At 42.4% G+C, this 12,860-nt stretch overlaps 1 protein-coding gene across 4 annotated transcripts in view; it reads left to right on the top strand.

The window, feature by feature from the left end:
• The window catches only part of NPNT (nephronectin), a 284,483-nt gene that overhangs the window by 113,240 nt on the left and 158,383 nt on the right, over positions 1–12,860 (top strand). For 2 of the 4 annotated variants that reach the window (XM_086962032.1, XM_086962031.1), the window contains 2 exons: positions 6,583–6,675; positions 12,057–12,155. In XM_086962032.1, the coding sequence (XP_086818158.1) occupies positions 6,583–6,675; positions 12,057–12,155 (192 nt within the window). The remainder of the gene's footprint in view (positions 1–6,582; positions 6,676–12,056; positions 12,156–12,860) is intronic. The other 2 variants (XM_086962034.1, XM_086962033.1) reach the window with 1 other exon arrangement.

The raw sequence follows: 12,860 nt of genomic DNA, 5'->3' as shown, positions 1-12,860 counted from the left end.
TAGTTAATAAGGGGCCCTTCTCCGTTACAGGAAGCACAAATCTCCTCCGAAGCATATATCTTTAAGCTTCCCGAGATAGACTCTCTAAGTCTTGAGCAGCTTATGAACAACACAAAGTCAGGCTCCCCGGCGGACCCGTGTCCCTCTAGGATCTTTCGTTTGGCGCGTCCTATCCTGGAAGATCATATTATCTCCCTTCTCAACAGCTCAATGGAGACCGGTCATTTACCGTCGAGTCTCAAGGAGGCACGTGTCTAGCCTCTGTTAAAGAAGCCTGGAGCTGACCCGGCCATTTTAAAAAACTACAGGCCGATATCCCAGCTGCCCTTTCTGTCCAAGGTCCTAGAGCTACATGTGCTGAAGTCCCTCTCCCTATTCCTGGAGTCACACCATCTACTCCAGGAGCGTCAGGCAGGGTTTCGTGCACACCACAGCACCGAGTTGGTGATGCTCTCGGTGTTGGATGAGCTGAGAGGTATGGCTGACAGTAAGAAACCGAGCGCCCTCATACTTTTAGATCTATCGGCGGCGTTTGATACTGTCAGACATTCCCCGCTATATTGGACAGATTGACCGCTTTTGGGATAAGGGGTAGGGTCCATCAATGGCTCCAATCCTTCCTGAGTGGTAGGACCCAGAGGATTCAATTGGGTGATGCCATCTCTGAGGTGGGTATCCTGGAGTGCGGAGTCCCTCAGGGCTCCGCACTATCCCCACTACTTTTCAACTTCTACCTCCAACCGCTGATTGACTCTCTAGCGAACATGGACTGTCGTGTATTTAACTACGCTGACGACACCCAGTTGCTGCTGAGCATTGATAATACCATCTCGGCGCAAACTAGCGCCCAGAACATTCTCAGACATACAGTTGGTTGGATGACGGCAAATCTGTTGAAAATAAATCCAGAAAAAAACTGAGGTTTTGGTGGTTTCCACCTTAGCCTCATCCTGGAGTGACCTTTACTGGCCCCTGGAATTAGGCCCATCACTGATACCGTGCGATAAAGTAAAAAGTCTCGGTATCAAGATTGACAATGAGTTGTCAATGACCAGTCAGATCTCCTCAGTAGTAGGGATGTGTACTGGTTTGATTAGACAGTTACGAAAGCTGGCCCCTCTTCTCTCCTTTTCCGCACTCTGCATGGTGGTTTCTGCTACCATCGTTTCGAGGCTGGATTATGAGAATGCCCTCTATCTAGGTCTGCCTAAAATCTTGACTAACAGATTGCAGGTGGTCTTGAATGATGCGGCGCGTCTGATCTTCAAGTTACCTAGAAGATCCCACGCCTCTCCTTTACTGCTCAAGCTACATTGGCTTCCCATTGAGCAGAGGGTGGAGTTTAAGAGCCTGTGCACAGCCCACAACGCCATCTATGGGCAAGCCCCTGCCTATATTAAAGAACGCTTGGAGGTGTATACCCCCAAGCGAGTCTTGAGGTCTGCCGAATCCCAGCTTCTGGTCTGCCCTCGTTACAAGCTAAAAACTAAAGGAGGGTGATCCTTTTCGGTTCTAGTTCCACAGATCTGGAACAAACTACCAGAATCACTTCGGAAAGAAGTCAATCTCCTGCGTTTCAGTAAGTTGTTAAAAACCCTCTTATTTGGGGAGGTACTCGGCTCATCTAAATAAGTTTATATTTTGTCTTCTGCCTCTCTCTTGTCCTCATTCACTGTTGTTTGTTATCTGGTCTTGAGCGCCTAGAGACCTGTAGGTGAGTTGGCGCTATAGAAAACTAAGTTAACAATAACAATAACAAAAGCACATGGACAAGCTTCCCTTAGATTCCTATTATGTCGTGTAATGCAATATCAATAAGACAAAAACATGTTAATTAGTACATTCATGTTATTACGAGTTGGACTGGGTCACCACATCCATGTGGACTCTACTCTTGCATCTCATCGAACAGGACTGTCAACTCACTGTTCATTCTCACTGTCATGTAAATATTCCTGCACAGGGTTCAGTACAAGCAAGTCACCCTACGTGTAAAACTATGCTTCATCATATCCTTAAGGCAAGGTAAGACAGCAGCCTGAGGTTGTTTTATAGTGGCAGTGCCAAATCACAGAAGAAGGCCTGAACAAGTTTTTATTTTCAGGCTATGGGGACTGCTTCTGAAGCACTGAAAATCCTTAAGCTGTTCATGCATATTACTTCAGCTACCCTGGTACCTTGTTGAGTTGTTATCCACACTCTGTCATGGTGAGAGATGTCAGGAAGATAAATCATGCTCTGGAAAACATTTTATGCCATTTGTATTGATTGGCATAGGACATACACCGTTCTATACATACAAAGTATTCTTTTGCAATTTTTGTTCTCCCCGAGCACATAGTCTCATTTTAAAAATAATCCATTTATACAAATCTGTAAAGCTGGATTGGTATTTTCCCATCTGTGGTGAGACATACCTGTTTACTTAAGCGAAAATATAGTAAGAATACAGCTATTCTGTACATACTACAGATGCAGGTGTGATTACAATGTAGAGCATTGCTTCCTAACCTTTTGACTTGTGTGGACCTCTGCTTAGTCATTTTTGGAATACGGGGACTCCCACTAAATAATTACTGGAAGATGGGGACCCCGACCTAAGCATTTTTGATACTTTGAACTGCAAAACAATGCTTAAAATACGTAAACAAGCATTCATCCAAAAAAATATACTGATGATGAAATATTTTATCTAATTCACAAACAAATATAAAAAAATGTACATTTTAATGGCAAGGTTTGAGCTTTTCTAAATTCAATTAAGGCCACTCATCACCCATAATATTTTCTTTTTGATGCACTGCTCCATTAATCAATCAGAAGATACTGTCTTAATTTTTAGCCCCCAATTTCAAATTCCTCCACATTTACAGATAGAAATTTTCCGTTGTACATTTTGCGTATTTATTTATATGCACTTTACGAATCTGTCAATTTTATTTATTTTTCTAAGCAGTCGCAGATCTCCCAGGAGACGAACCAAGAACCACTGCAAATATAATGTTGGACAATTAATTACCACAAGAACAACGAGTCATATAACAATATGACTCAAGAGGGAGGGTGATAACATTGTATACAGAATGAGATTCCGGCAGTGTGGGGCGTTCACAAGATGTATGGGGTACTTCTATATTAGTCCAAAGAGAGGTACATGTGGTGTGTCAAGTTGTTGGAGTCCCTAACAAAACATTCAACTTTACAGCGCCTAACAGTGGCATATAGTCAGTCATCTTTCTAATCCTTCCCTAGAGTATAAACTTGCATGTCTCATTATCAATCGATGAGTAATTTTCTTAGACCGCTTATTTCTTCTCTTTGAATGAAGGGCGGTACTGGCGGCATCAGCCCAGTGTGCAACTATGCCCCACCACTTAATCAGCCAGGAGGGTGTCCTAGCTTTCCACTCTATTGTAATAGCTGTTTTGATCAGGAGCATGTCAAAGGTAGGAATTTTGCTTCTGCCTTGTGCGTTTTCATTAATTTGGAAAGCTGCATGATACAGCTCTCTAAGTCCTCAGCAACAGGTTATAGCCGAAATAGAGTTGGTGACTTCTACCCAATATCTGGTTGACTCAGGAAAGTCCCATATCAAATGTTTAAAATCATCCAGCATCCAATTGTCAATAAAGATTACGTTTAGTGCATTCACATATAGTCCCAGGAAATATATTATTAAGTATGCTTGGAGATATAAAGGCTCTGTGCTCTGAAAAATGATAGACCACATACATAGAGGAAGCATCTAGTAAAAGTAATTAATGTATTTGTCAATAGATGTGAACTAGTGAAGATGGAGTACATTAGTTGACAAGATGGAGCCTAGGGTATCTCAGTTGTGTCTGCTTCTAGAGAACGCTTATCTGCATTCCTATAGCGGGCAATCCTCAGCAATCCAGCTGCCAAACTCTCTTGCAAGGAGCTGGATTTAAACCTGGCTGTCATAGCTTGTGGCTGTGTTACAGACATTGAGGAGGAGGGGTCACTAAAATCTATTGAGCCCTGGATTGTCTGCTGCAATCTCAGAACTATCGCAGGGCCCGAACAACTCTAACTCAATGAGGGGGAAACCTTATCACAGAACACCATATAGATGAAACTCAATTATAGTGAATTTTGTGAACCAGGAAGACCCCTTTCCTCAAAAACATTGAGGACATTTGACAACAGAACACACAATAAAGGACGTAAGAGAATAGGTAAGACAGAAAATGACCAGGAAAAGAAAAGAGGGACTTGGTCATAGCAGGGTAGATGTACAGTGGTCTATTTAGGGATACATTGACTAGGGTACAGGATGAGTATATGTCCTAGAGTATAGGCCAATTAGATGTGCTAGGGTGTAGACTGGGGAAAATGACCACATAAAGAAAATAACATACTTTAGTCAGAAACTGGGAAACTAAGTTAGAGATATGAAGAAGGGAAAAAGATGGGATGAAAGAAAAGAGGGAATAGCAGTGCACTAGGTCTTCCCTATATCACAAACAAGTAAGAGCAGACAGGCTGATGAAAGAGGGAGAGTACAGAGCAATTTTGTGTAAAAAGAAAATAAAGTCTCTGTCAAACTGGAAAAAAGGTTTGCAGAGATTTTTTTTAACATGAAGGGGATTCAATAGGATAGTTTCAACATCCTGCAAATGGCATTCATTTGCAACAATTAAAGGTGCAGGTTAATGGGAACATTTCTTCTGATTTTCCTGCATATTTTTTGCCTGTAAAATGGCAAACTGGTCCACACCGACTACATAGAAGACTGTATTTCAGAAGAAGCAACTTTACAAACGAGTATTTTCTCAAATGCCACTAAACAAAGAAGGAAGACTTGGTTGTGTGAAAATCTGGACAATAAAAAGGTGTTGCTGCAGACATTCCAACCCGTTACCTGAAGTAAGCAACAACAACAAAACCTAAGAAAGGTGATGGTAATGGTGATGGAAAAAAGGTCCGAGTTTAAAGTTAGAAAATGTCCTGGTAGCAGGTGTACAGAGCAAGGGATCTAGAAAACCAAGCACAACATGGCAAAGTGGGCAGAGGACAAATGGACTGGGCAAGTTGTGATAAACAAACAGGTGAAACCTTTTGCGTACGTATTGTCATGAAAGGAGCACCCACCAGAGAAAACTGTAAGGCTGAAGGAGAAAGATATATTCAATGTGACCAGCAAACAAACTGAGATGTATTGACAACAGAAAAGATGGAGATGCCACAGGAAACCCCACGGACAGGAGGTGATGACCATCTTTTAGAAAACAGCCCTGCTGCATCTTGCAGAACCTTAAATCTGCAAAGGCACATGGACCACATGGGATTCATTCTAGTGTACTGTGGTGGTTAGAGTGGCGTAGAATGTGCAGAGTCTTACATTTGGGGCACAAAGAACAGGCAAGATGGCATGAAAGGAAAGGATTTTAACGCCCACACCCAGGTCTAGGTTAAGATATTTTGGGATCTCAAAGGGACATGGCACTCGCAAAGAGCAGTGGTGTAGAGTGTGGTGCAAAGGGAGAGGTATAACCTGCAAGAAAGGGGAGGCATTGTAATTAATGTGCCCTTAAGCGGGATGGGAGATGTTTGGAGCTTTTCATGCAGAACTAAATATTGGGTCACCAGGCCAATGAAGAGAATTCTGTGGATTTAATTACAACAGGGAGGAGCCAAAATCAGTTTCAGGTGCAAACTCCCATTTGTGCCCGGAAAGGCATTCCAAGTTGAGTGGTAGATGACCATGTGTAAATTGTGCTTTTTGCCCACTACTTTAAGACAGGATGGCATGGATTATGTTGGGAAATAGTTTGAATTTCTAATTTGCCAGTCAGTCATTAACCTTTATTCGGCTGACAAGCCATAACATTTTAAAAATGTACAACTCTGATTTGTGCTCCCTGGAATACACACCCTTGGTGCGCAAATCTGAATTTTGTGCTGGTTGCAAGCAAGAGTTTCAACAGAAGCAGTAATGAATTCATAGACCAAATGAAGATAACCTACAATAAAGGGATTTACATAATCTAAATATTGTTGGTACAAACAGAGTAAGATACTTTGCATAAAAGTGGGTATTTTGTCCGCTCTATGATTATACGCTATGATAATAGGCTATTAGGACCTTCTCCTTTATGTGCCACCAGATTGTATTTCTACTGTGGGAACAGGAAATGTAGACAACTTCACACACAGCATATTAGCCCGTGCTTCCTGTGGTAAATGGTACTTGCAAAATTACACAAAAATAGTGGGAAGCAGCCCAAATATGGTTATTTACTAATGTAGAAGTCGGTGGGGCAAAAGGGAATCTTATTCTTTTCTTAGTGGAATAATAAGTCTGCCACAAATAATCGTTCATGCTATGTTTATGCCCTTCCGCTGCTGAGCCCCTGATAGCGGTAAGGGCTCGTCGTATTCACACAGGCGTGTACTCCCTGCATATGTAGTGCAGTGAAGGCTGTGTGTGATGACAAAGTCCACTTCTGAGAATGCTGTCACCTCTTGACACTGTTAGACGAACATGTTTGGATTGGCAATGTTGTAAATGGGGTATGATTTTATGTGCGCTAACATGCTCCCACCTTCAATTCACAGCTCGATGCCATCCTGGGTGCAAGCATGGGGAATGTGTAGGACCGAACAAATGCAAATGTCATCCGGGATACACCGGGAAAACCTGCAACCAAGGTAAGAGCACCCTCTATGAGGTCAATTTTCTTCTTTTTCAGTGGTGCAGCATTAGAGAACTATCAATGTCAAGATGCAACCGATACCCATCCTTGTGGTATGTGTCTGATTATTTGTTGTTACTAATCTCAGCCTCCATAGTTGTCTGATGTTCCATGTATTCCCTTTAATTGATGTCAGACACAACTACAGACCATTGCTTGGTCCCATGGGAAGGGGTGTTGATCTGTGGCAAACCAGCAACTGGAGTTAAAGTCCAGTCCTATACATTAGTGCTGCCTCAAGGCACTATCCTCAAAATACAGCCAAGAGGGTTATTTCAGAGATAATATAGGATTTTTGAAGGAAACACACATGTGCTAGCTAGTGATGTTTGCTTACAATTTATTGAATGTAAACGCCGGTGTAAGGGTAGCAAGGACAGTAGGTTATTAGCGTATATCCAATAGCCTATTTCTGTTGCTTGCAGCGTAGGAGGCATGTTATTCCAACTTGCCTTACTCAAAAGAAACTTTACTGCATATTAAAATATAACATGGCGAATTATATTGCATATACTCAGTGAAAAGCAAGCATTGGCAAAGCCAGTAGGTTTTTACATCAGTATGATGTATAAATTGGGCCAACATGAGACATAGTGGCTTTGCCAGAGCTTTTGTCTCTCAGCACTGGAAACTGACAAAAACAGCTGCAAATATGGAAGCAACAGCAAATAGGTTGCTTCATTTTCTGTAGCTTCTATTTTTCCCAGCTGCTGGCAGCTGGGTGGCTGTTTTTTAGATGCAGCATAGCCCCTCCTGCATTCCAGTGGAGGTGGAAAGACACATTCAAACAGCCAATAGAAAAACGGTGAGACCAAACTACTTCTTGTAACAAGCAAAAGAATAGTCCAAGTTGGGCAATATGGAAAAGTAAAGCAAAGTCTTACGTCTTTATTGTCCAAGCTGTGATTGACAATATTTTAAGCCAGTAACTGAAGCTCCCGTAGCAAAAGAAGCCAGTTGGTGAAGGAGGCTGACCCGTTGTTCCTTAAAGTAACCATAGAATACAATATGTGTGCGATGAATGGTGCGAGCTCCATACAAGTCAAACCTAAAAATCATCCCTTGTAGAAGAGGCTTCAGGCTTAGCCTGGATAATTTCCGGGTCCAGAAAGAGACCGTACATCTCCAGTTCTCATGACAACAAACGCTAAGTCTGGATTTTTTAAAATTGAGGTTCATTACTCATAAAGAAACTTTTATTAAAGAATAAAGAATAAAAACAAACGTGTATCTGAAAGAAATGTTTACTATCTCTGGTGACTCGTTTACTAGCTTGCTTATGAATCCCTCAAAGGAAAAAAAAAATCCTGGGTGGGCATTTTAAGCTATTGCTACCAGATTGTAGATCGTATGCTAGCATCACAACATCTTCTAAAATGTCTTTTTTACGGAAAAGTACTGAAAACAAGTCTGTTTAGAATGAGCCTGGAAAAGAAATGTCCTCGGTATTTGCCTGTACTTTTTTTGTTTAAAACTGTGTTTTAAATGGCATTGCAAATATATTGTATTATTAATGTGACATCGCCTTGTTCGTACGCAACAGCCTTCTATGGCCAAATGGCGAGGTTCATTGTGTACAGCTGTTAAAAACGACGTCATTCAAAGCAAGACCTTGGACACCGTGAAGGAAGTGATGGAAAAGGAAGCCCAGTATTTTTACAGCTGCTCTTGGACAGGCGTATGAGGAAAAGACACACCGGGTCCCTACCCAATGAGCTTGCTCATCTCTCTATTTCCATGTCGGTGCTTGACGAGATCAGTGACCTTGACTTAACCTTGACTACAGCGGTTGACCATGAACAGTCTGTCCTGTCAACCAACGGGCAGTACCCTCTCCTCGAACAGGAGATGGCGGTCTAGTTGGTATCAAGTAACTGGCCAGCAGGACACTGGCATAATTATTTTTATAGGCGTTCCTTGAGCGTATTTTTAGACGCGGACAAGCCTATTATTTAATCAGTACCAAATGCCACCAGAGGTGTGGTATGTGCTCACTCAGCAACTCAGTAAGCAAAATATAATTTAAGCTTCCCATGAACAGGTGACTCCCCTTGTGGGGTCTTCAAAGCAGATGATTTTTTCAGTGAGGTCCTTTGTCACAGCCGTCCTTCAATCAAACGAAGAAAAGTAGAGATTATTGTATTTAGAGCAACTCTTCATGCGAGGCTTGAGGAAACCACTGTTTAACGGGTTTCTGGAAAAATTATAGTCAAAGGGATTGCCTGCAGAGTAACAAATGAGGCAGAGTTATCTAGTATCAGAATTTCTTCATTGCAATTCTCTGAAGTTATGTGTTTGTTTTCTAATTTCTTCATTTGTAGCAAGACTTCTGCCTGAACATCCCTTGAAGGCCAAGGTTTTGGCACTCACCACCCCACAATTTTAGCTTGTAGCAAACAAAAAACACCACAGGACGACCAAACCTTTTGTGTTAATAATCCTTTCTAGGATCTACAAACACCATGCGGCCTCTGACCATGGAATATGGGCTACATTCTATGCTCTGGCATGGAATTCTCACCGCCTCGTGATGTCCGAAGCCGAACACTCGCTTTTGACTTTACTAATCCTAAGCTTATTTTTTTTGTAATGCTGCCAATTCTGGTTAGTTTAGCACCTTGAGTATGCGCTATACACAGAAATCTTCACGGTAAATGCAACTTTAGCAAGGAACTGCTCGTCTCCAGATAGAAAATTATAATCCTCTTAAATTCTGTCAGATTTCAGCTTTTTACAACTTCCATGTGACTTGGTAAATCACAGTGCAGTTAATAAGCAAGTCTACAAAACTGTGTCTTTTCCCCATTCTGGGCGATCGTATTTTCCAGCATGAGCCAGTGAGTACAGAAGGCATTAGAGAGTAGCTAGAATGTGTTTGGAGAGTCACTAGCATGTACTCGGAGACTTGCTTGCATTTACTCAGTTTCCAGCATCAACTCCGGGGTCACTAGCCTGTAGTCAGTGTCACCGTCATGTGCTCAGAGAGATGCTAAAATGTACAAAGAGAGTCAGTAGTGTATGCTCAGTCACTAGCATGTACTCAATATTCACTAGAATGTGCTTGGAGAGTTGCTAAAATGTACATGGAGAGTTGTAGCAAGTTCTCAGTCGCTTGCAAATACGCAAGAGTCATTAGCATGTGTTTGGAGCGCCATTAGCATGCACTCAGAGTTGCTAGAATGTACTCAGAGAGTTGCTATGATGTAGCCAGAGTTGTCAGCATGCACTTGAACATCTGCTGGCAGGTACTTAGAACAGCCCTAAGCAATGTTTTGTGCTAGCTGAGGCCTCGAAACGTTTAACACCAAAATGCATTTGGCTTAGGTAATAGTGCACACTGGCATTGCCAGAACATTGATGCAGGTCATTGTCAAAGAAGTGTAGAAGAAAGCTTTATCCATGAGGGTTACAGAGTTGGTCCTTAGTGATATGGAATGTATCTGCTTGCGAGAGCTGACGCTGGATTGGGAGCCTATTGGCCTGAATGATGGCCTAGCAGAGATGGAAAGTGGACCCGAATATGAATGCAAGACTAAATACGTCTTGAGAGCACCAGGCCATCTGAGAATTGCCACAAAAAAAACAACCACAACTCCAAGTTGGCACGCAGACCATGTGCTAGATCTTGACTGTCACAGACGGAATCCTTCAGGACAACCTTCCGCCATCATTTTTGAATGAGTAAGTGAAATCTTTGCATCATATTTTTCCTGCCCACCTGGCAATAGAATGTGAGCGAAAGGTAATTTCAGACTGGTCAGTGGAGAGCCACTCCATATGGCTTCCGAGGAGATTTGCTAGAATGTGTACTTTGTGTTTAATCTGGGCTCCACATGGACTATGCTGTCCTTGAAACTTAAGAGAAGAGAGCAGAGAGAGAGATGAAGCAGGATCTTCAGTACTCTCTGTAAAAGCGAGCCTTCCTGAACTTTAAACAACGAAGAGGAAAGAAGGTTCAGGCCCGGGATGATACGGTTCCAAGAACAACCTGGGCTCTTGAGTTACTTTTTCTTCTGCTTTGACCCCAGTTGTTAGAGCCCCTCCTAGGTGGTGAGAGAAGCACATTTGTATTAAATGCAGAAGTGCTATTTTTTTTATTAGGAACTGAAGCTTAAATTTTAATTTTTTATATGCACTTTCCATGGGTCGTTTTCTCTTCTGTGCTAAGAAACTAGAACTTTTTATTTTTATTTTTCAATCTACATCGTAAACGAACAGCCGATCTTGCAGCTTGCTAGCTTTGTAAATTGTCTTTTTTCTGGTCCAACCCAATTATACATATTTTGACCTCCTGGGGCCATATTACACAAAGTGCCCTGAGGGCGCAACAGGAATGTGCACCCCACTAAAGATCTCTAGGAACTAGAATTGGGCAAAAAAAAAAGCAAAACTTAGGGCCTAATTTAGAGCTTGGCAGACAGCAGGCGCGCAACACCCATTGGAATCAAAGGGCTTCAGCCCCCCCGTCGAGTGTGGCAGCCCGGGCTCAGACAGCTCCCGGGCACACAGCCACACCCGAGCACTTCACAGGTCTTTAAAAGACCGGGTGCATGTTAAAGAGGCTTTGTTGATGTTTCACCCCTTCTAAGAGTCCCTGCAGCGCCACTCTACATACTGCTTAATGTTTCAGCCCCCCGCGAAATTTTTCTTAGCCCCCCCCCCCGCCGAAATGTGGCTCTAGTTGCGCCTCTGGCAGACAGGTACCACACTCTGTCACAAACATGGTGCATGTCCAGTCTGCCACATTACAAGTGCATATTAGTCAACGGCAATTGTAATATGGAGGACAGGGTATTCACCAGCCACATTTATGACAGAGTCCCTGTCTGCCAAATATCTTTTTGTGTTGCTAAAATTCTAAATAAACCCATTAGTTTGTAAGACAAGTGTGGGAATGAGCAAAACACTCCCTTTAAAAGAAGAAAATGATAAGGAAATGGCACATTTTAAACTGAAATTTAGGCTGTACTGGGCATTTCAGATTATTGTGGAGGACGCAGGAGCTTCTGATGGGTAACGTCGACTGTTGCTGCTTTAAGGTAGTTTTTCATTTGCATTTACTTTGTTAAACTTCTGTTCCTCTCCAGAGTCACGTTCTGATTGTGATGCCTTTTAGAAGCAACCTACAGTAGCGGTGTGATTTATGCAAATTCAAGCTAGAGACCATCCCTGTGTGGATAATCATGCTTCTGAAATGTTGCTGTGGGTGTTATCTAATGCCTGCAATGATGACTTTCTAACAGGTAGCAATGAAGCAGTCTGCCACTTCACTTGGAGCATTCATCTCTATGATTAGCTCTCTTGTTTTTTTATTATTTCTTCTCCCTTCCTGTGAAGATGAGCACCCGCACACATCTCCGCCTGAGTTGCAAGGTGGCCCGCCCCCTTTCTTCCCCATGGATCCTCATCCAGCAGCAGCAGGTTTACCACCGAGGGGTGAGAAAAGCCTTCCTGTTCTCAGGTGGTGCGTTCCCTCCACCTGCATGGCTAGAGCAATAACCACCAAAGACCCCACTGCCAGCCTGCGGTAGATGATGGGTATGAATCTGCTGCCTGCGGCCTCAAAGGCAGGTCTGCAGCATGCATACCAAACCAGCATTGTGCCTTTAGTGCTGGCTGCTCTATGAAGCATGTCTCTTCCTCTGCATTCTTTCTCTTTTCCTCTTGCTTTACTTCTAAGTTCCACATTCCCAACCGCCCCATAACTTTTGCCTAAGCCCGAGGTAGGCCAGACCGTTGTTCATTCAAGTTCAAGGGGCTGTGAGTTCAAATACCAGCTCTGAGGAAACAGGGTGGAGAAAGGCACAAATAATAACACCATTCTCTTAAGGTGCTTTGGAGAGTTATGTTGCATTGCAAAGCTAGTGTTATTAGGGTAAAAGGGGATGCTGGTTAAATATGTAATCTATGCGAGAATCAACCTTTTGAATGGACATAATTTCATTGTTTATCTACGTAAATCAATGGATGCGCAATCCCCATAATTGTTAATCCTTAAACAATGACATCTGTTTTATTTCAGTCATATATTAAAAACATATTTTTCAAGCATTTTTATTGAGAAAAATGTATGTCGGTCATGCAAAAATTATACATTTTAACAAACTAGTTACTTACATATAAAGGCATTGTTTGTCAAGG

The sequence above is a fragment of the Lissotriton vulgaris genome, chromosome 3_1 (assembly GCF_964263255.1).
Source record: "Lissotriton vulgaris chromosome 3_1, aLisVul1.2, whole genome shotgun sequence".
NCBI lineage: Eukaryota > Metazoa > Chordata > Amphibia > Caudata > Salamandridae > Lissotriton > Lissotriton vulgaris.
This window is presented reverse-complemented; position numbering and strand designations above follow the sequence as displayed.